We start from the raw sequence: 22314 nt of genomic DNA, 5'->3' as shown, positions 1-22314 counted from the left end.
AAGGCTTACTGCACAAATTCACTGTAATTTAGTGTGTAATATACTGTGCGGCTTATCGGGATAACCTTGAATGAACAGTTAAGCATTGCATAAGCGCGTTAACCGCGGATGTATGGGCCGCACAGGCGGCAAGATATTAACCAATATTATCGTTTCGGATAGGAAAAGGTCTTAGATAGCGTCCGGATTTCTTTGCATTCCCAAAGAAAACACGAAACGGCGCGTATATATTTATACGAGTCTGTCATTTTAAGAAGACTCGCTACATACGAGAATAGAAGAAAATATTTATGGAGAAGTCCGCCATTTTAACTTCGCCAGACCCGGATCACTTGAGGCTACATAGCTGCTTATTCAGTGCAGGCCGCGATGCGCGTCGCGAGGTTGCACGCGACTGGCGCCTTGGCAAAAGAATCTGTTGCCATACATGACGTAATGGTTAGGTTGTTCATAAGGCTATATCATGCAAATAGAATATGTATTTAGTCTGGATAATAAGAAAAGTTTTCAGACAATTCAATTTTACCTTATTCTATACACGGTATCGTCTGCACATGCTGAATAGGCAGAATCGAAAGGAGTTGGTATTTCTTTAGTCGATTCAATTCATGATAACCTATATCTTTATTGGATAAAATCGTGCGTGCTATCTTTTGCTTTCAGACAGTTTAACTTTAGATTATTACAAAAAGAAAGCAAATGTTAAAAAACATCCTGCTTTTTAAAATCTACTTCAAATTCTTGAATTACAGAGTTAGGTAATTCTATTAAGTTGTAGCAAATTAACGGCAAATACAAGAATGATGTTTACCCAGCAAAGGATAGTGAACAATTTTATAAAAAGTTGAATTTAACTTTTTTGCACTGGACCAATACTGCAAATAAAACTGGTGTCCAACAAGAAAGTGGAATCGTTCGCTATGACAAATATGGACGATGATGACGCAAACGGGGAAGGTAAGAATTTTGTTCCGATGTTAAACTTCTGTTTTATTTGCAAATGGCAAAATATGACTAATATATTGTTTGTTGAATGACTTTGCGGCTTAACTAGGTCTATTTTTAATCAAAAAATTTCATTCCTTCATTTACGCCTTAAAACGTTTTTAGTGATAAAAAGTGCATGAAACAAGAAATTTCTGTGTTGTTATTTTTCTGAAAATTCCATATTTTATGCATGCCAATCTGGATAATCATATTTTTTAAATGTATTTTTAGTTATGAAGATTTTTCATTTAAGAAATGAAGTTTTTACAAACTATGATCAATTGTTTATATTCGCTATCCCAAACGCTATAATTTTTCCCCAACGAATCAAAGATTTGCAAAAATTACAAAAAGATTACTGGGATAAAACTTGCTAATGCTTTCGTTTGAAATAGTTATCGTCATATAGGTAACATGTTGTAAATGTCACCAATTTCTAAGCGTTGATGTTGAGTTTTTATGCGGAGGCTGTTCTCTGCAAGTTGTCATGCTGAAGTTTAGCAAGTGTTTTATCGCAATCTCCTTGATTGACTTAAACCAAGACGTAAAATTGTTTGATGATGTGACGTAACGAGTTCTGAATAGACAATACTTACAAATAGATCTCAAACATAACATAGATAGGAAAAGAATTTAAGAACCTGGATCAAAAAAGAGAAGTTACTAAAACCCATAGATTTTGTCTCATTTTACATTTTCAACTTATTAATACAATTACTTAGATATGAAAGAGTAAGACAACATTTTGTAACTACGTCAAGTCACAAATTTTGTGATATTTCGGTATAAATTTGTGATATTTTGGTGTAAAGATTGTTTGCCTGTCACCATTTTAAAGATTCTCTATGTTATATTTATTTCTACTGAACTGAGAAATATAAATCATGCGGTAGAACCACTTACTCGAGAAAATAAAGTCTGGAAAGGAACAGTTACTTAAACTGTTAATGAACAGCACGAAAAATACTGTTATATTCCAAGGTTTGTAAAACCATTTATTTTGTAGTTTAATATATTTACAGCGATTTGCATCCAATAGTGGATAATTATTCAATCTCAAATTTGTTTTTGGGAAACTGAGCTATTTTTAGCACTGCAACAATTTTAGTGGTTCGTCCATTAGCACGGTTTTACAATCGTAGCCAAACTTTTGAAAATATGTTTACTTAAAGTTAGATCATTATAAAATAAACAAAAATGCGACAATTCACGTATTACCTTGCAGTACCGACAATCGTCTGCGTTAATTGACGCTAAGTAACTAATTATGGCCTCACAATTGCTTCGATTGCCAATTGCAGATAGATGAAAGGGCAAAAAATGTTCTGTGATGTGTTTTAAGTTCTAAAAATAGCTTCAAAAAACCTCCCGATGTCCAGAAAACGGAAAATTTGCGTGTTTGTGTTAGTAACGGTGTATGACGTAATCCATAGCGAGAAACTTCGGTTATTTCAGTCTAAAAATGATTGCTGGTCATAATAGCAAACAATGATGTCAAAGGTGGGCCAACAGCCCAAAACCTCTAGCTACTTTGATTTACCAAAATCAAAAAGGCAAAAACTAAAGTCAATGCGTTATACCACCAATGCCCTTCATTACAAGTTAACTCTACTAAAGAGATTCTCTTGTGTGTGCTTGAAAGTTTTGTCTCACAGTAGGCCTCGGTTCTAAGTGGATGTAGCCTACTCGTCCCTGGTCGCAGCACTAAACACTATGGGTGGGCGGGGCAAAAACCTTTTTACGTTTTCTTTCCAGGCCCCCTTCAAACATTTTGTCAGTGGCGTTGTTTTTTAGTTCCCGATTTTAGATTTTCCCTCCGATAGCCTAGGCGACAGTTATAGATTACTTCAGTAAGATAATTTGGAAAGGGCCTAGGAAAGAAGCCTTTTACAATGGGCCGAGGAATTTCAACCAAAAGGCTTACTTTGCGTTAAAGTAAATTCAAGTTCTTGAACAAGCAAAAACCTTTTCTAATCGGACAATCGAAACCACCCTTACTACACTTTTATCAATCCGACGGCAAACAAATCGTTATAAACGAGAATTCACAAGAACTCGCTGCGTCCCAAACGCAAATAGAAAGACTTTGCTGGTGACAGGCACCAACTGAAGCTGTAAAAAGTTTACCATAAAAACGTATTGTCGTCATCCCTTCTGTTTGATCAGATAACCTGGTAACGGTTTCTGCGGCCATGTTAACTGTCACAATGCCAATAATATATGTCAAAAAGGAGATAGCAGTATACTGGTGAAACTTCACTTTAAAGTATCGCCATTTGATTGTACGTGTAAGAACATGATTCGATTTTGTACTTGGCTTTGTATGTGGTTGGTCATAAAAGGTCCCACACATGCCTGTGGACGTGCTTCTCTTTTCTTCCTATAGACACGAGTTCAAAAAAGCAATGCTTGAACACAAGTTAAATGAAAGATTGTTTCAAATTGTAATATATATAATGGGGAAGAAAAAACGGTTGTAATGAATTGCACAATAACAAACCTGCACGGATATCGTATAAAATGCATTCAACTTGCATATCAGTGGAAACGGATTTAATTTAATTTCGGATAGCGCCGAGTTCCGGCCGAAACGGACATAGAATGATAATTTCTTGACAATTTCTAAGTAACTGATTTGCGTAATCGTTAGTCAGACAAGCTTTCTATTTAAAGCAAGTCAGCAACGTTTAAGTTTTCCTATGGAAGTTCGCTGCTTAACCTTTCCCTAACTCTGCCCTCCAGACAACCCGTCTCAGTATTTCAAGATATCGTGATTGGTTTGAAATCTTACTGCTAAACTATTGCCCAATTTTCTTGGACATACACATTCCGACTAGAATACCAGACATTTGTTTACGACTTCTTTTAATTTGTAGGCTAGTATGGAACAATTCCCTTCGTATAACAACCGTTTTCAAAAAGCACGCGAACAATAATCGTCACACTAATTTTATTTAATAAAAATATTACAAGATCAATCCGTATTCTTTTATTTCAGTTTTATTTTCTGCCTTTGGTTTGGGTAATTCGTTGAATCTTAAACATTTGGTAAATTGCTAATGTTCAAATATTCTTTGCAGAAACTAGAGTGACTTTAACAAAACACAATCCGACGAGCGTATCGAGTAGTTTTGGCGAAAGTGGCCGAGCTTTGGGCGACCCAAGCCCGCGCCAATCGGTCAAAACCGACGTGGTATATTGTGCTGGATGTCAGCGACCGATATACGACAAATACTACATGTGGGTAGACAAGCGCTCATGGCATGAAAAGTGCGTGCAGTGCTCCGTCTGCAAGCAACCTCTGACAGACTCATGTTTTACGAAGAACTACAAATTATACTGCCAATACGATTACAAACAGTGAGTTTTCAGAATACATGTTGTTGACTTACGTATTTTGATAATACTTGTATTTATTATATTAAACCTAATTTGCTATCGATTGTGTGATCAACTGTGTCCATTTTCACGTTGATCGACTCAGACCTTTTCAAAGCATCACAATGGCTGGATTTTCATAAATCTTTTCTGCAGGTGTGAGCATATGAACTTGTCCATTCATGACGCGTTGACGACGTTGTGTGACATAAATATTCGCACCTTAATTGAGAAGAAGTCGCTCTTTTTATTTTCTTTACATTTGTAAGGGCCGTCACTGCCCACTTTGTAAATAATAATACGCAATTGTAGCAAATTCTATGTACCCTGGATCGACTTCACCTGCTTAAAATTAACTCGCCAACATTGGTGCCCGGTCTAGCGTGGAAACGGACAATAGGGACCGAGACCCGATTCCGGATCACTTCTTTGTGGGTGGTTCGGTAGGGTAGCATCGTGACATCAAAATACAGGGATTATGACGGCTTTAGCGCATCTGTGACGCGTGTGTTTAAAATCGCATGGCTGGGTATTATGACGCCGTTGAAAAAGCGCCCCGACCTTAACGTATATTTTAAATAGGAAAAGGCTCATCGTAATACACAAGAGATAGATAAGCCATCGCTATGTCAAAAATAAACAAGGTGTCAGTGCGTTGTATGCCCATACCTGGTGGCAACCAATTGAATTGTTTAGTGTTTTTGTATGTTTTTCGTAACTGAACTGTGGCCCGTTGGGAATTATCTTCACCAGCCTTCCTACCAATTAAATTTGTAACACGCTGTGAAATGTCAGTTAGCAGTCCGATATTGCCACAAAACTCTTTTATAAAAGTAAGGTGTGTTATTAACCACGAAACAAGCAAAGCTGCTTTCGTCTTTTTAAGAATATATTGACTGTTAAGCCAATTTAGAAGTTTTTTCTCCAACAACAAACTCATAGTTAAATGTGTACACAAAATATTTTGGCATTGTATGGCGGGGTGTGGTTTTCGCGAGTTGCCGTCCTAAACAGAAAAACATGTAAGTGGTATGCTAAATTTACATTAAAATGACAACCATTTAAAGGTTATTTTCTCAATATTTGTCGGAACGCCTTGCAGGAATTTTGCGCGTCGTTGTGCAAAATAGCTCATACCGATGACCTGCTATGAACCTCACAAAGTATTTGTCACGAAATCTTCGCTTGTTCAAGTTACACTTGGTCCGGCATACGCCATGTTTCACTCGCTTACGTCACACACGGCAAATTATGCATTTTTTAAGATTGTGAATCAAATTTGGCACGACAAACTGACATATTCTTCACCGGTCGTTTGTCCCGGCATTTGGTGTTGTTTTGTTATAGACTTAGAGGAACCATGCCAAGAAAAAAACGCGCCATCGCGCCATACCGACTGACTACCATTGTGCAATTGATGTACATGCATATTTATCCATTATGAAAGTGCTCAATTTTCCAATTTCCACTTCCGCCGCACACACCTACTGATTTCGAATTCACTATTTTCGAACGCGTAGAACTTGTCGCATCACGGAAAGCGTGTCCATGCTTTCACTCCTGGGGGTCAATCGTTAGGTTAAAAATAAACGTGAAGCATTTACAACGTGACATGAGATAAAACATGGTCCGAATTAGCACCGCCTGCGACCCGTAAAGGTATACCAAATGCTATATTTTTTGCGCTCTTTGAGTATTATACCAAAGTCGTGAAGTTACATCAGCATTACAAACATTAACCTGAAAGCGATGTGGCTACAGATTTTATTCAGCTACTCAAAACGTTTGCCCATAAAGTCATAAACCACCTTGGCGTGATGTATAGTAACAACGTTCGAACCACAATAGTGTACTGCAGCAGGACAGTATTTTTGTAGTATTGACAGTATTTTTTTCAGTATTTACTTTCATTTTGCGCCTCTTCAAACGTATTATTTACATTTTACGCCATCCGTTCAATGTATCATTGAAAGACCACACGCGACGGAACCAACTCTCTCAAGTCGACTTGTTGAAATAGTTTTGGCACCAAGGCTGTCTGTATTTGTCATCCATTTAACGTTATAGCGTTGCAATTCCCACTGGTAGATCATGTAGATTGTAGATCATGCCTTGGGAAAGAAGTTAACATAATCGTTGCAATATCAGACTCATACTTGTACCTACAGCCAGCCTCTTTCAAACGGCTTATTAGTCCAATTTTAATACACCCAAGTCCTCAATTTGCTTTGGAAAGGGTTTTGTATTTGCATTTCCATTGCCCCAATGACGTAACGTCTCATTGTTTGGACACAAGGGATTGCTTGTCGTTTGCAGTCAATTTCCGGGGTACTGTCGCCTGAAAAGAAGTTGTGCATCCACGATCGTGGTATCATAACATGAAGCTACATAGCTGTAACTGGTAGCATTTACAATCAAAGTTACTCTGATGCCAACAGCAAGACAGACAGAGCAAATTCCCTCCAACTACGTGAAGTCCCTTTTAACTTCCAGAAGGGCCGACTATGGGCCTGTTCAGCGGGTGTCATATTTCATCGATCGCTCTTTGACAACTTACGGTTGACGCCTGTGGTTTTTCGCTTAATTTCGTCTTGCATAATCTAAGCAGGAATTAGGGACGCCAACTCTTGACAGTGGGACCCGACGTCATCCAGGGTGGCCATGAACCGTATCTGCTTTTTCATCCGCGTAAAGCCCCTCTTCTTATTGGTTTACATGAGATCGTTAAGGACCAATAACACGGCGTGTAGACCGGCTTAGACATCAAAGAACTTTGCGGTTGATACTCGCCAAAGGCCTAGTTAAAAATGAAAAAGATTAGGCAAGGAATAGCAAAGTATTGGTGTTAAACGTTGTTAGGCTTAGCCCTTATCCCAATGACTTCCACCAACACTCAGCTATAGATAATGCAAAGACTAAAATGTGATTAAAATCTGATTTTCCGGTCATTATTGCATTAAAGATTATGTCAATTATATACTTAGCGATTTTCGATAATCGCCCTCAAAACTGTTTTTTACTTGCCAGGAAAAATGGTTTTTAATTTTTTTCAAATATTTTCAGCTATTTTATTCTGCGAAACGTCATCTTTTTTTTGCAGAAGTGCAATGGTGGTTTTGTTGAAGAACAAAGTTGATGTTATTTAAACGTCCAATTCGATTAGGTGCTTGCATGTTTTATTAATGAGTGGAGAATTACTTGGTAATTTTCAAGTAATTCCAACCAACACGGTATAGCACCGATCTTATTTTCCCATGTCCGGTTGAATCAAGTTTGATTCTGGTTCAATTTGATTATATCGCTTTCGATCCCCAACTTGTTTAACCAACCATCGACGTGCTCTATCGATTGTTTGAGTCGATATGAACATGAATCAGTTATTGTTTTGTTGGCCTTTCGAAAACGTATTAAAACAAAAGATTTTGTTTTAAATTTTATCTGACGCGTCCAACCCTTAGCGAGCAAGATGCCAAACACTCTACTGTACAAATTACTGTCTTAACACGTCCATAATTGAATTACGTGAACATTTTGGCGACCGCTTATCTTCTTCAATTCCCATTACGCCCGTTTATAACTACAAATCTCAAATAATAAGGCCAATTGAATAAACGCTAGACTTGTAAGTCGCAGCTTGGGGCCTGGCGTTGGCACAAGTTCCTAAAGCGCCGTCTGGCTTCCTGGGGCGGGATTGTAATAAACTGCTTAGACAGGTCCGCATTGGGGCAGAAAGTTATGACGATTCCCATTTTACTTCACTACACAAATCATTCCATGAATTTTTGAGGCTACATAGCATGACTGGGCATTAGACGTTCGTTATGCACGGACGCTTTACGATGGAAATAACTGGGTTTGATAGGCACCCACTTCTCCTTTCGCGCTGCGCTGAAAACCTGGTTATTAAGCCCTTATGCCCTGCAATTTGATTGCGGAAGCCATCTATTTGAGCCTAAAATAAGTATTAACTTCACCTGATACTAAAGACGGAACCAAGTATGTTACAACATGCGGCTGTCAGAGCCGTTATTAGCGTGAATATTTGTCATTATTACACCTGCCAAATTGTCACGCATTTGTTCAACGCCAAACGGCTTTTCGTGTAATGCTCACTTCTTTGCTATTACCACACGACAGAGCTCTTTTCAGCGTTTCGAACTGTGGTTACACTTTAGATTAGGAGATCGAATTACATGCTTCAACAGGGTTAGCCTTGTTTTAAGTTTGTCGCAACACGAGATTAAGGAGTTTTATGCTTCCCCAAAACGGAATGAACTCACTAACGCATCCTTCTTAAAGAAAACTTCTTAATTTACAGTTGTCGAACAAGGACGTTTGTGATGTTTCTTAGCAAGAAGGAAAACCAAGAAAACCCAACCAACTTACTGGCCGACAAGAGGCCTCCCGTAAAAGTCATGATAAAGTTTGATGATGCGATTAGTACGTGACCTGAAAAATCGTTTTCTCACGATGTCCACTATTTCCCACGTAAAGTGTATGAGATTTTGACAAAGATGTACGCAGCTGTAGGTCGTAAAAACGTCGTTGTATTTGTTTTATTTAACTGGGATTTCCGGTGGTTCGCACGTACTGTGAAAGTCCTAAGCCTTTTCTTCAAGGTTTTCGTTGTCCTTAAATGTCCTGTTTCCTCTTGTAAATTTCCGAAAGAGCCTGATCGAAGTGAAAAAAGATCATCATCTCGGTACGATGGTGTTCTGCCTGGTTTAAGAAACAGGATGTTGTCCTTGATCTCACATGTCTTGGAGACGTCGGTCAAAACTTTTACTCCAAACTCCATAATTTCCTGGCGCGAAAATGTGTACCCTACCGGGAATTGCGGAAAGACCACACGCAAGCTTTGTATGCTCGTCCTTAGTCCACCGCCTTTTGATGTAACCTCTTTCTCTTGTAGCCTAAATGAACAATACCTTCCGACAGGAAATTCCACCAAAGGGCCCAAGACTTGGATGCAACGTAAGATCACGTCACACTCGGGATTATGTCGCTTTAAGTGCATGTAACCTTATACACAAAGTACAAGCCACGTGATAGGATTTTCTCGGTTGAAAATAGCAGGGCATGCTGTTTACATTTCCTGCAGTTTTGGGAATATTTTTGTTGAAATATTTCTTTAAAGTTGGCAGAAGAACGCTGCACTGTTTCTGTTAGCCACTAGAATGCAGAAAACATGGTATAAATGATTAATGAGAAGAAATCTTTTGTACAAATGTGTTTACATTGGGCTGTCTTTGAGACGCGGTCGTCGTCTGTAACACAGTGGCGTCGCGCGGGCAGGCAATTTTTTTACTAATTGTCAGCAAAGTGCCGCCCGGAAATAGTAACAAATATATAAAGCTGGATACATCCAAGCTTTGTTGCTTGACTTTCTGATGTTGATTCGTATCCATTAGCACAAAGGTAGACGCCGTGTCTGGCGATAAGTTTTCCAGCAAACACGGGATTGCTGACTTGTCATCCGTAATTCGCTTTTATTGTTTCACCAACACCCAAGGTCGCCACAATGGCGATTTCATTGTTACCTGAGGAAATGGAACAATGCCGATAGGTATGCTTTGATGTGTGCATTATCATTGCTCTTCTAAAGACCTTTGGCTACTGTTCGATTCGGTAAATATTTGCGGGGTATCAGTTCGGCGCTGCGTTTTATATTCGAGCAAATAGTCGTATATATGTCAGTTCCAGCTCTGGCTTGTAAATAAGCGTCTGTGTGTAAAAACGTCCATCGCTTTTGTAGCGCTGCGTTTTTCAGTTGGGCTTGTAAACTTCTTAAACGTTTAAAAACGATAACGCGAGGCAAAAGTTTAAATGCTTTTGCCATAAAACTTATGCACGTTTTTGTAAACTGAAAATTCAGGATCCCGTTTAGCGAGAGGTTTTAATATGCAGCTTTACGCCAAAATACCACGTTTAACAACCGCTTTTTGCTGGGAAAGGTTATGTTGCGCCATTGAACGCATCACTCTAGAATATTGAGCCGATACCTTCTTTTGTGACGTCACACCAAGAGCAAACAGCGTATTTTACAGCAACAATTTGATCAAAGCAACCGAGGACTTGTTTGATTCTGTCTCTTCTCTGTCAAAAACCAGTTACTTATTTACTTGTGGCTGTTTGAATTTATGACGTCACCACAGGCACATCGCGTCGTCCATTTTGAAAATGGCATAACTTGGGCAGCCATTTTCAAACAAAAGCGAGCATATTACCTTCCGGAAACAAAAATGCAATATTGAACCTGAACTTTTTCGGGAATGAAGTTCTTTGGTAAATTCCCCAGATATCCTAAGTATGAAGCTGGAAGGTCTATATTAACAGAACATCTCTCACGGACAAGACAAGACGGTCTGAATTCGTTAATGGTAAGCTATTTTTGCCAACCGGTCATCATTTTTTATTTATTTACCGCAAACACGCCACCTCGAGACCGAAAAATGTCAAACATTCTCAAAGTGCCCTTCCTTGAAAAGGTGCTGATCAAAACTCGCCTTGCTACGTACCTACTTAGCTTAACAGGTGTATGAGAGCTTGTTGTTTATGTTTTAAAAGAAGGGTTTTTACTATCAATATCGCCCTTTACCAAATTCTTACTCCGTGTAAGTTTCTGTGTTTTGCGATTTTGCGACCGAAGTGCCTTGTCCGAAACATCACCTTTAAACTTGATTGTCGAACAACATTGTTTTGCGGCGACGACAGAGTATCTGTCTGTATGCAATTCGTCCGCTCTTTGTATTCCAGGCTAAGTTTAGAAAAGAGCTGAATTATTTTGGCAACTGTGTATGGTGTAAACGCTTCTATGACGTCTGATTTGCGCAAGTGCTCTATCGGGTAAACTGCACTGTAGTAAAATTTAGACTTATACGGCAGTGAGCATAAATGTGTGCTTGTATCCCGCAATTCTATATATTCTAATTTACGTAATACTTTGACTTGCGGTCATGCAAAAGAATGGGTGTTTTATTGCTTCGTTTCCTGAAGATCCGAAAAACGTTTTTCAGAAAAATCTTGGAAACATAAGACGACTGTTCTTACCGTGCTAAAACGTTACCATTGTTACTCAATAATGGTGGGAGTTGAGGAGAAACGATTTACAGGAAGTCGTCTCTCGACCAAAAGCTCGCAAAATCTCGTTATCAAAACACGAGTTAACAAACCACCAAAACCACAAATATGCATTTGTCTCGAGGGGCTTTGAAAGAATTTGACACCAAATTTTTAAAAATTCCGCCACGCATGTAGTCGATGATTTAGCTTTTTGCACACTCGTTTCTTTTTGTCTTTTCAGGTACACGCTGTTGTTAAAAACAAGTTTCAATCACTCGATACAGTCTTTTGTTAACTGCATCTAACATAATTTGTTTCCAACCGCACTTGATCGCGATGTGCATTTCTACACATACACGTTTTTTTCGTGTCCGTCGTGAAAACTATGATTACCGATTGTTAGCAATGAATGCACGTGTGCGTTCGATGTTAACATGCTTTGGTTTTTCATATTGTGACTATCGGTTTAGAAAACGGTTATAACTTACTTGAACAAGATATGACGAACTTAGCCAATTTACTAGCTCCCACGCAATTGGTACAGTTGTTGTGTTTTTGTTAGAGTCATCTACAAGTTTCCAACGGCATACAAACGTGAAACCTACCAAATTTATAGCACATATCGCAAAAACTTTTGACAATACGACTACAGCACAAATTGTATAAAACGTGGGACTATGCCTTCCCTTAGTTAAATGCATTTGGTTGCTTGTGGTGTTTGCGTTTTCGTACTCATGTTGATATAACGGCAATGGGTTGTAGCTATATATGTGATAGTTGCCGTATGTTTTGCGGTAAAACGATATCGATTATTATTATCGATTTCATGGAAAAAACAAAACTTGTCCGAAACCCACGTATCTTTGCATTTGATCTCAGGTCTATTGTAAGACGGCAGGTGCGTAAGCTTAACAAGAGAACGGCGAAAACGGTTGTAAAGATATGTGGGCTACATTGGCTTTGCTGTTGCCGTTAAAACTGGTATCTTAACAGTTTTTTTAAACCTCGCCGAAGGTAACCACTACATTGTCTTACAGTGGCCTATTGATGTATCAGATTGTTATCGGTAAAAATTAGTTCCGATATTTTACCGAAACCATATTAGTAGAAATCGTAAAACGCTATAGTAGCAATTGCTAATTTCTAATGGTTACATTCGTATAAGCGAAGACATTTTAAACACTTTTAAACCGCTCTTAAGGTGTCTTTAAGCAAATTTTAGCTCGTTGACCGTCGTTTCACTTTTGCGTCATTGCAGTGTTTATAGAAAAATCAGCTCTTGTGCATTATTTATACCGTGAATATGTACACAGTTTCCGTATAATTTACCTTCAACATTGAGAAGGTCAATTATTAATGTGGCGCGACTGTTAGTCCTCATAAATATTTTGTGGTAGTGGTCTACGGCCGGGGCAATTGGTGAGGCTGCTTATTTGGGATGGCAAGTTTGCGCTAAACCACTTTTATGGCGTTTTAACGTTGTTTAAGCTGTACACTTAGAGTGAAAATGCCTCTTTGTAGATTTTAAACATTTACAAATAAACGGTGACCTATTTTGTCGTCGAAAGCGTCCTGTAATTCGTATGATGCACACAACAGCAAAACGAAAAACTATCAAAACTGAAAAACAAGTGAAAATATGATAACGACGTATTTATTGTAGTTGACAGTATTTTCTCCATAAACAGTACTTACGAGGTTAGGAGGACGGCATTATTGGCGCTTTTGGCTGAAAATGACCAATAAGATGCCTTACTAATATTTTGGGGAGTGATCTCCGCAATGTCAAAAGGTTAAGCTTATACTTCCCGATAAAATCTGGTAATCACAGCGATGATCATGTTATGCGAGAGGTCTGAGTGCTTCGTTGCCGCGAAGCTTTCCCGAAAATAAAGCCCATCCTGTTTATGGAATGTATGGTTTGTCTTTTCGCTTGAAATTGGTTATTGTAAAACTTCTTGAAAGCGACTGCTTGGACAAATTTGGTTCAGCATTTACAATGGCGCTGGAAGAAAAAAATGCAAGATGTTTGAAAGCAATTTTTGCTATAGGAAAAAGTACGCTGCTTGCATGCTTGGATCGGTTGCCGCCGAAAACACAAAACTTTGGGTACTGCTATTGTCAGTTGATTTTTGTTTAACATTTTAACCATTTTAATGTGAACATCAGCATAGCAAAAACTTGTCCGCATGAAAAAGAGGAGTCTATGTTTCTACGGACGTGTTTGACGAAAATAAAAAACGTAATGCAACTACTGGAAATAGATTTAATTACAGGATTACATTTACAAGATGTTTCATCAGAAAGCAATGTTCATTCTTAAACCTTTGTAAATCGACATGAGTTGCGTGATAAATTTCTTTCAGGATACCGTGTGGTTATCGGGTTTTACAAATGGGTTCAGCGGTGGTTAAAAGGCACGTTACAAGGCTCGTCAAAGTCGTTTGTGCCTGGCACTTTACGTCACACATCGAAAATCACTTAAAATTGATTATAGGATTTAGCTGCAATTCTTAAATAGTTTCTGCGTTACCCACGTGCCGCGCATTACGGACAAGAATCGACCGGTCGTTTTGCTGTTGTCATCATGTTTAACACCAGCTGTGAAGTGCAGTAAGATCAAAGAGAAATCTTGTAGGTTTAACAAATTCCTACTTTTTTATGCGTTCGGAATTCCAACGTTTTAACCCCGGGCAATTTGAAACGCGAAGTCAAAAGAAAATTAAAACATACGTGACTATGATAAGATGGCTTTAACTGTTTCCATCTGTGTGATAGTATTCACGTAGAAATCCTGTTTTTTCGGACTATAGCTGCTATTTTGAAAGTTTATTGTTTCGGAAGATAACAAATAACATTTGACGCCGGAAAGCATTTTCTCTTTAAGTATACAGGCTGGAATTGTGGAGGCCCACACACAGAAGAAATTCACATAGTATAAGGTAATTATCAGTCTTCAGAAGTATACTTACTTTTATGGCACGCAAACGATTTTATCAGACTTGGTAATTAGTTCCGAGTTGGCGTTGAAACCGGTAATTTTGTTATGTCAATTTTGTTTTGAAGGCGATTAGCATACATTTTGCTATATTTATGTCGGTTCGACATCATTTCTTTCGTCAAAATAACTGTCAAACATCCCGTCATTGACTTTTCATAGTATTCACAGCTCATATCATTGGATAATATCAAAATTGCTGACACAAGTTTTCGGTATGCTGTGTGGCGCAAGTCAACCAACCGTCGTATATCATTTAGAAATAAGAAATGTATCACGTATGACAAAAGCAAGTGTTTAATCTACCGGGAGAAAACGATATAGAAACGACTTTCGAATCTCTTCCAGCAGTTATATAAGGCACTAACAATAATGCAGTTTGTATTACAAGTTAAGCCAACTTCATTTGACGGCTTCAACTTTTTTTCATTGGGTAATTTAATGAAATTGGTCTGCGTTGGTGCAGTTTGAACCAGACTATAAATTGTCAAGGGTTTTGCATGTATTTAATCAAATAGCGCGAACGTATAAAGGATCAAGGCTCGTTCTAACCAAGTGCTAATGTCCTTTTAACTTTATTACAAAGCATATGTTACGTTGTTATAAGCAATGCGAAAGGGATGGCTCCGCGTTGGTTTCCGTAGAGCCTGTGGATCAAAAGTCTGCCCGCTCCGGACAAAACCGTAAGAAAAATTAATAATAGCTGAGAGACATACTTGTGTCTACTTCACCCGCTGCCAAGGTTTAATCTGTTAGGAGATTTAGGGGCTTATCTGCCACCCAAACACGTGCCAGTCACACTCGAGCACACTCATAGAAATCTTGAAACTGGAATTCCTTTTAATTGAAAAATTTTGTTGGAAAGAAAGACACATCTTTGGAGAATTAAACCTGGACAACATTAAAACGGCCAAATGCTTCGATGATTTATGTGAACGTAATCAGTTATAGGCTAAACCGTACATCAATAGGATTTCTGTTTTCAAGTAGAATATTTGAAAAGTTTTTGTGCTGCGCAAAACAACAACATAAATGGCATTCGTAGAAGTGGCGCTTGGGAAGGGCAGAAATTGGGACCATGCTAGAGACGCCAACTATTCACCTCACCGCCGTTTTTAGCCACACTTGTAACAAATTCCTACGTGGTCAACACACAAGAAGCGTCAATGTACCTACAGCATGCTTTTTGTTCGGATATATTAAAAGCGCCCGTCGGTCCTTTCACGGCCTTGGTCTGGAGCCCTCGCCTCGCTTCGTGGATCCACCGGACTTCTATTTGGCGGTCGTGTCGTCGCCTAGCGATGAGTGAAGGAATACACCATTTGCTACTTGCTCGACAGCTGTACTTACATAGTAGCAAAATATTGTGACAGCTTATGAAAAAGATCAATAAAATCCAATTGACGAACATGTTCGTCCGTGCGTATTTTCTCCCCGTTTATAAATATAGCATTGAATGAAATTAATTTTAACAGTGACAGTCTGTCCGCCTCTGTTTGTTGCGACACTCATTGACAGACTTGTTCTTTATCGAAAATCTTTATTTTTGTTCTTTCGTTTTCCTGTTTGGTTGTTGCAAATGTATTCCACTCACGCTTTAACGCATGATACCCGCTTCGCACTTGCGCAGAACGTCACATAAAATGGGCATTCTAGTTTAATGAACGTTTATGTATTTTTCGTACGTTTATGTATCACAGTCGCCACCAAATTAGAGTAGTGGGATTATCGTAGAAAAATTAATAGTGGTGCAATTTTTGTACAAAATCATCCGACGTTTAACATACCCGCCCCCTCCCAGCGTTATGATGTCATTCGAAGTAAGTTATTGGGTTAGCTGCTGGATGGTTTACAAATTTTATCAAGTCGGACATGTGCGGGGGAAATATCGTTTGTGGATCGTGTCCCAGACCGTATTTTGGTCAACTATTGTACGCATTTAGGGTTGCCGCAGCTGTGTTTATCTAATTTGTACGAGTCTTGTTGCTTGTTTGCCGCGTTTATTTGTGGCTCTCTTCAACTCAATCGACTTAAAAGCCCTTGGGCCGCCACCTACACCGCTTTGTTGTTAGCATTACCTCACGACGCGCGTGATTTCATTGCGCTGTTGAGATCTTAGGGTTATTTTAAAAACAGACTTGTCCGAAAATTGTAACAAACTTAGTTGCCAGTATGGACGTGTCCCTGGTCGGAAGCTTCTGATTAAATGTTGAACTGATACCTTTGGTAGATGGTACTTGATAAATCGCTCATGAAATATGTGGAGTTGTCAAGGGTATTATTTCTAAACTTCTAAATGAGATTTTTTCCTTTAAACGCTTACAAAAACTGGCAAACCATGCATGGAAATACCATCGCCACTTGATGGCTATAAATCAACTTTGCTGTGTTATTGAACTATATGTTTATCTAAGAAAGGGTATAATCATGTAAGTGTTTCAAAACGAAAGATATTTTTAGATAAGTTTAGAGCGGTTCAAAAATGGAATCTATCCTTTTTTGGACAGGACAGAGGTTTTAACTGCTCAATTTGCATACACCGCCGAAACATCTATACTCACTTTAACGGTATTTACAAAAGCAAACCTTATTTTTGTCTTGTCATCTTTCCGCTGAAAAATGTCTCAGTTGTTTTCCAACCGTTCTATTTGCATGCTACTTATCAAAAGTTGGGACTATTCCAAATGAAGCAACTCTCACTTGTTGCCATGTCGCTTTTAAGTCCGGACGATTTTAATTGCTGACACGCTGCTATCGTACAACACTGGCTCGGTTTCACAATTTTTATCAGTGCTGGCTTATACTTACCTTTAGATCGATCAGTATGCAATTATTATTATACATCAGCCTATAGGCTAGATGGTTTGCTTTAGTGTGTGATTTTTTACTACCACCTAGTGGAAATACAGTAATTTAACGAAAAGGTGATTTTACTAGAAAGTTTTAACGGTTGTTAACGATTCTATACAACCGAATGGAGAAAACATTCTATACAACTTAATTTTAACACACAACCAAATTTCATACAAAATTTACTATTAACAGTCGCAATTACTTTGACAATTACCGGTACTAGTTATTAGTAAGGCTTTAGTGGGTTATGTTGCAATAAACCCACTGTTAATTATTATGCCGATTCAACTGTTTCATATTTCAGTTGTTATTGAGAGCGGTTTGAGTCTTAATAATGTATTTCCGCTCTGCCTTTAATAGACAGGAAGTTGTCGGCCATTTTGTTTGGGAAACTTCTTGTTCATATAAGGCATAGTGTGAACATCTTCGTCGCTTATGACGTGCGTTGCTGCTGGTTTGATTTTCAAAAACAGCAGCTCACAACGACGATCACGAATTACGAACACGAAATCATCATCGTTTACAGCATAACATTTCGCAAAGTTCTTCATATTATTCGATGTATAGTTACGTAAATGTCCAGGCATAGCATTGTTGTCACAACTGTAAATATTAAGCTTTTCAAGATCTCGCGATCAGCCGTTATGAGCCTGATAGCACAGTGGTGGTCTTTGATAGCCCTTAGTTGTTAACTGCCAGTTAATGGATTAGATGTAATACTACCGGCACGTGTACAAGATTACTTTAGAAAATCTTTTCTGCTCAAGTGGAAAATTCGTCTGGAGCCACCGAAATACTTTTATGTTTTGGTGGGTCTTAGAAAAATGTATGTATACATTTGTATTCTTACCAGGGAAAAAGAGGTAAAACGTTAAGCAAAGAAATTGTAATCCAAGAGGATATGTCTCGAAACAATTCTCTACTGTTTGAAAAAAACAGCAATCCCGGACTTTTCATGGATTACCAAAACTTTGCAAACGTTATGATTATGGTTTCATTCAGCCACACACATAGCTCTCTGTGTGATACCGAACGTTGTTTTTTTGCCTTAGGTTAAAGCAGTGCCGTAGATGCGGTGGAACCCTCTCCTGTGATGACCTGGTCTTGCGGGAGGGCGAGCATTCCTTCCATGTAAAGTGTTTCGCGTGTATTGTTTGTCTGAGACAGCTGCAGGTACAGTCTTAACTCATCTTTAACTCTTGATTTGCCAACAGTTCTCAAACTCGAACTCCTTTTCGCCGCTGTCTGACCTTAAGTATAAACTTACAAGAATAATAATAAAACTGCTATATTTTTATTCGCTAAAAGAGTATCTTTGTGTGTGTATACGGTATTTAATAACGCGCCTGAATGACAATAGTAAATATTCACCTCAGCTATAGCATGCAGTGCCAGAAATATCTTCCGGCTCGTTATATGTTCTCGCTACGACTTGCGTAAAACCATTACTTTTGTAGTACGAATAGTATTTTTGGAGGCGAAACAATTTACCAAGTCGACAACAACATTTGGACAGGGCATTAGCCACTGTATTATTATATTTCCTACCGAAGCAACTATTTTGGTAGCATTACGTTTTTGAGAGATTTGTTTACTGGAAATTTTCTGAAAAATTCTAACTCTTGTTCTCATTGGCAGCCGGGTGACCAATACGTTTTGAACGATATGTGCAATCAGATTTGCTGCAAATCATGCCTGGACAGAAATGACGTCATGCGTCGCACGAGCTACTGCGTACAGGATGATTCAGCATCGGACTCAGGTACAAACTTGTGTGCTTAAAATCGAAACGATCGTGTTCAACACGAGACAATCACAAAAATGTATTTAATGCTAACGTACGTAATTATTGTTCAACAACACCATACTACTCATTCCATCGCTGTTATATAACAACACAACACGTCATGAAATCACGAAGCATCATGTGATCGGCAAAATTTATTTATACACATTCCATACCACAACCACGGATTTATATCTAATAACTTTGTTTACGTCAAACATTATATGACTATTGTTGTGTAACTTTCTATGGCTTTCATATTGAAAATCGTTGGTTAAAGCACGACACTTTACTACGAAAGTGTTAAAACAGGGAAGTTTTTAATATTTACATCGCAGACGTTACGCCTGATGCATTCAAAAGGTTTATAAAATAGTTGAATTAAAGCACATTTGACTGGAATTGAGTTGGTGTATGTTATAAGAGAAGTCCTAAATTTTTGACAGAAAAGAGCGACGAGGAAGTGTTTACTGGACATCCTGGTAACTTCGGTCCTGGACGAGTGCCTTGTTTTACAACCCCGTCAGGTGGGCAAGACAGGCTTAATGGTTCCAGTACTCTGCTCTGGTTTTTGTAAAAATGCATCAAGTTAATTTGTTTGTTCAAAAGGATCTTAACCCAAGCCTTATTTGATGCTTCAACTGTAAAAGTTTATTTCTTTTTAAATAGGAATGCAACACCTGAACATGATGGGAGCCAACAAAAACGGCAGCAAGACATCTCCTTCAATGGGCATGGTTACTTCAGCTAGTGACGCAAAGCGAGCCAAGCGACCTCGAACCATTCTGACAACCGCACAGAGGCGAAAATTCAAAGCGTCTTTCGAAGTATCGCAGAAACCTTGTCGAAAAGTAAGCGAAGTAACCTGTTTTTTTTCTTCTGATCTTTGTCGTACTTCGTTATTCTTAAGTATACTTCAATTGTTTGCGTTTAGGTCAGGGAGACATTGGCTGCCGAGACTGGACTAAGTCCACGAGTTGTTCAAGTATGGTTTCAAAACCAAAGGGCAAAGGTATCGTTAAACTATAGCATTATTAAGCACTGGTCCTATCATATATATCATCATCGTCAATTATACCGTCATTACTGGTGTAGTGATGCTCGTAACGTATAGTAGGCCCATATGTTACCAACTATTGTTCCTCGAAGTTACTAATAAAAGTGTTTAAAAATGCTAAAGTTAATATATACATAAACGCCACATCGTTTGATTTAAAGTTGACTCCATTTCTGCAGTTGGTCATATTTCCCTGCATAAACGAATAAACAAAGTATTAATCGAAACTTTTCAACATAGATGAAAAAAATCGCTCGACGCCAACCGCAAGGGGACGGTAGCGGACAAGGTGCGCGCTCGGGATGTAGGTCACGTCGAAAGAAAACCACAGACTCGGATTCCGAAAGTAAGAATATTACTACACCTTTTGTTACAATTTCTTATAAAGACAAGTTTACGGCGAGCATTAGCCATTTGCTTTTTCTGATCATGTTGAGTGCTTCGAGATTTCTTCTCATGTGAAAACTTGAATAATCGTGTTTTAACAATGATTTATCTTTAGATGACTTATCTAGTCCTGGATCTTACACATCCATGCCAACTCCACATCAAAATTCCATTTATTCCGACACCTACCGGTCGCCAGGTAGCATTCAAACCTCGCCTACTGCGTCAGTTTCAGAAGGCAGCACAATTCCATATTATCAACCAGCTGCTCAAATCCACGGTTAGAATGACCGCAGTCAACTGCTAACGTACAGTAATATGTTTGTGTTGTTGTCCAATGTTTTCCGCTACCTTGGATATACCTGAAGCAGCCTACTTGTTGATAAAAACATTCGTTGTTTCAGAGCCTGGCGAGTTTATGTACGAAGACGACCTTGAGAACGCTCTGCTTCCGATGGAGCAATCAAGCAGCACGTACCTGACGCCACCATTGCACACTGTGATGTCATCAGATACGACGTCATCGATGAATATAGGGCCGAGACTTCAGCTAAACTTGGCGTCGCAGGTTAACGATTACAATAACAACAATAACAGCGGAGGTATAGGGGGCTTGGGGGACAATTCCAGTGCAGCTACACTCCAAGATATTTGCCAACCGTACCCCCCGACCGGCCCTATGAATGCTTTTCCCACCGCCCAAGTCACAAGCGAAGGAAATCCAATAAATAAACTCATGTACATGCAGAATAACTTTTTTCGAACTTAATGCGAACGTGTGAGCGGAGGATATGAAGAAAAGATAAAAGGTCACCGACGACTCCAAGTTGTATATGTGCGACTTATCCAATTATCAAGCAATGTCTTATACTCAACTTTCACTCCTGGTAGACAGCTCCATTCCCATTGGCACTGAATGTGGTAGCCTAGTCGTGCCACGACAGACTCCAACTAAAAGCAGCCGAATTATAGAGTGAAACATCAAAAGGCGGCGTGCTTTCACCGCTCTTAAGCGGCAGAGACCGATCTGCAGTATTACAGGAAGTTGGTTCTGGAGATGTCGTGCTTGCTGAAAGAACTGTTAAAAAGTGTTTTAGTGTCTTGAGTGGTACATTGCCATTTGTTAATCGCGTTTGTCAACCCTTTAGAAGTTCTATTTATGCAGTATTAGCTTCAATTCTTTTCGACTGTGAATTGTTTGCGTTGCAAACTACAATGGCCAATGCTTTGCCCAACATGGATGTACTGTATTATTCGCCCCAAGACACAGGCCATAGTATTTGTAATTTTTTTTAGCCTACGTGCGGTTTATTCTCTATTGAATATTGACCCATACCAGAGGTTGGTAACGATCCTCTTTTTACATTGTAAACTATTGAAAATTGATACTTCAAGTTTTCATACAACAGTAAAGTATTAGGCTAGTGATCGGCCTTAAAGCAAAATGTATCCCAGCTTCAAAACTCTACTGAAACAACATAACATTATTTTGGTTGTCATCAGTTGCATGATTGAAAATCAATTTGCACAAAGTTATCAATATGATGATGCTGTAACGAAAAACTGCACATCAAAACTGAAGGATATTTCGGCATCTAACACGCAACGAACAAAGTGCAAACGTTAATAAATTTATATAGTACACACTCAAGTGTGCGATGGTGTGTGGTTTTTCTTGCACATTTGGTACACCGTTTCCTACAGCAGTCTGCGGCTTCGTGCATTTTAATGTTTGTTTATTTATCGTAAATATATGTAACCTGTAGTATTCGTATTATAATGACATCGATCAAGCCAGTACTGTTG

General features: G+C 38.7%; 1 protein-coding gene across 1 annotated transcript; it reads left to right on the top strand.

The window, feature by feature from the left end:
* Window positions 1-756: 756 nt before the first annotated feature.
* Window positions 757-22305, top strand: LOC143468574 (LIM/homeobox protein Lhx3-like). Its single transcript, XM_076965882.1, has 10 exons — window positions 757-957; window positions 4068-4347; window positions 18331-18451; window positions 18917-19040; window positions 19511-19591; window positions 19734-19915; window positions 19999-20076; window positions 20362-20467; window positions 20624-20788; window positions 20913-22305. The coding sequence occupies exons 1-10, from the start codon at window positions 921-923 to the stop codon at window positions 21275-21277; spliced, it is 1539 nt and encodes a 512-aa protein (XP_076821997.1). The 5' UTR covers window positions 757-920; the 3' UTR covers window positions 21278-22305.
* The last annotated feature ends 9 nt before the right edge of the window (window positions 22306-22314 follow it).

This window comes from Clavelina lepadiformis, chromosome 8 (assembly GCF_947623445.1).
Source record: "Clavelina lepadiformis chromosome 8, kaClaLepa1.1, whole genome shotgun sequence".
NCBI lineage: Eukaryota > Metazoa > Chordata > Ascidiacea > Aplousobranchia > Clavelinidae > Clavelina > Clavelina lepadiformis.
This window is presented reverse-complemented; position numbering and strand designations above follow the sequence as displayed.

What these genes read in the sequence shown, in the direction of transcription:
- LOC143468574 (XM_076965882.1), top strand. Translation starts at nt 921, where the DNA reads ATGACAAATATGGACGATGATGACGCAAACGGGGAAG. An exon ending in TTTGTCTGAGACAGCTGCAG is followed by an intron (nt 18,452 to 18,916) that starts GTACAGTCTTAA and finishes TCTCATTGGCAG; the next exon opens with CCGGGTGACCAATACGTTTT. An exon ending in TTCAAAACCAAAGGGCAAAG is followed by an intron (nt 20,077 to 20,361) that starts GTATCGTTAAAC and finishes TTTTCAACATAG; the next exon opens with ATGAAAAAAATCGCTCGACG.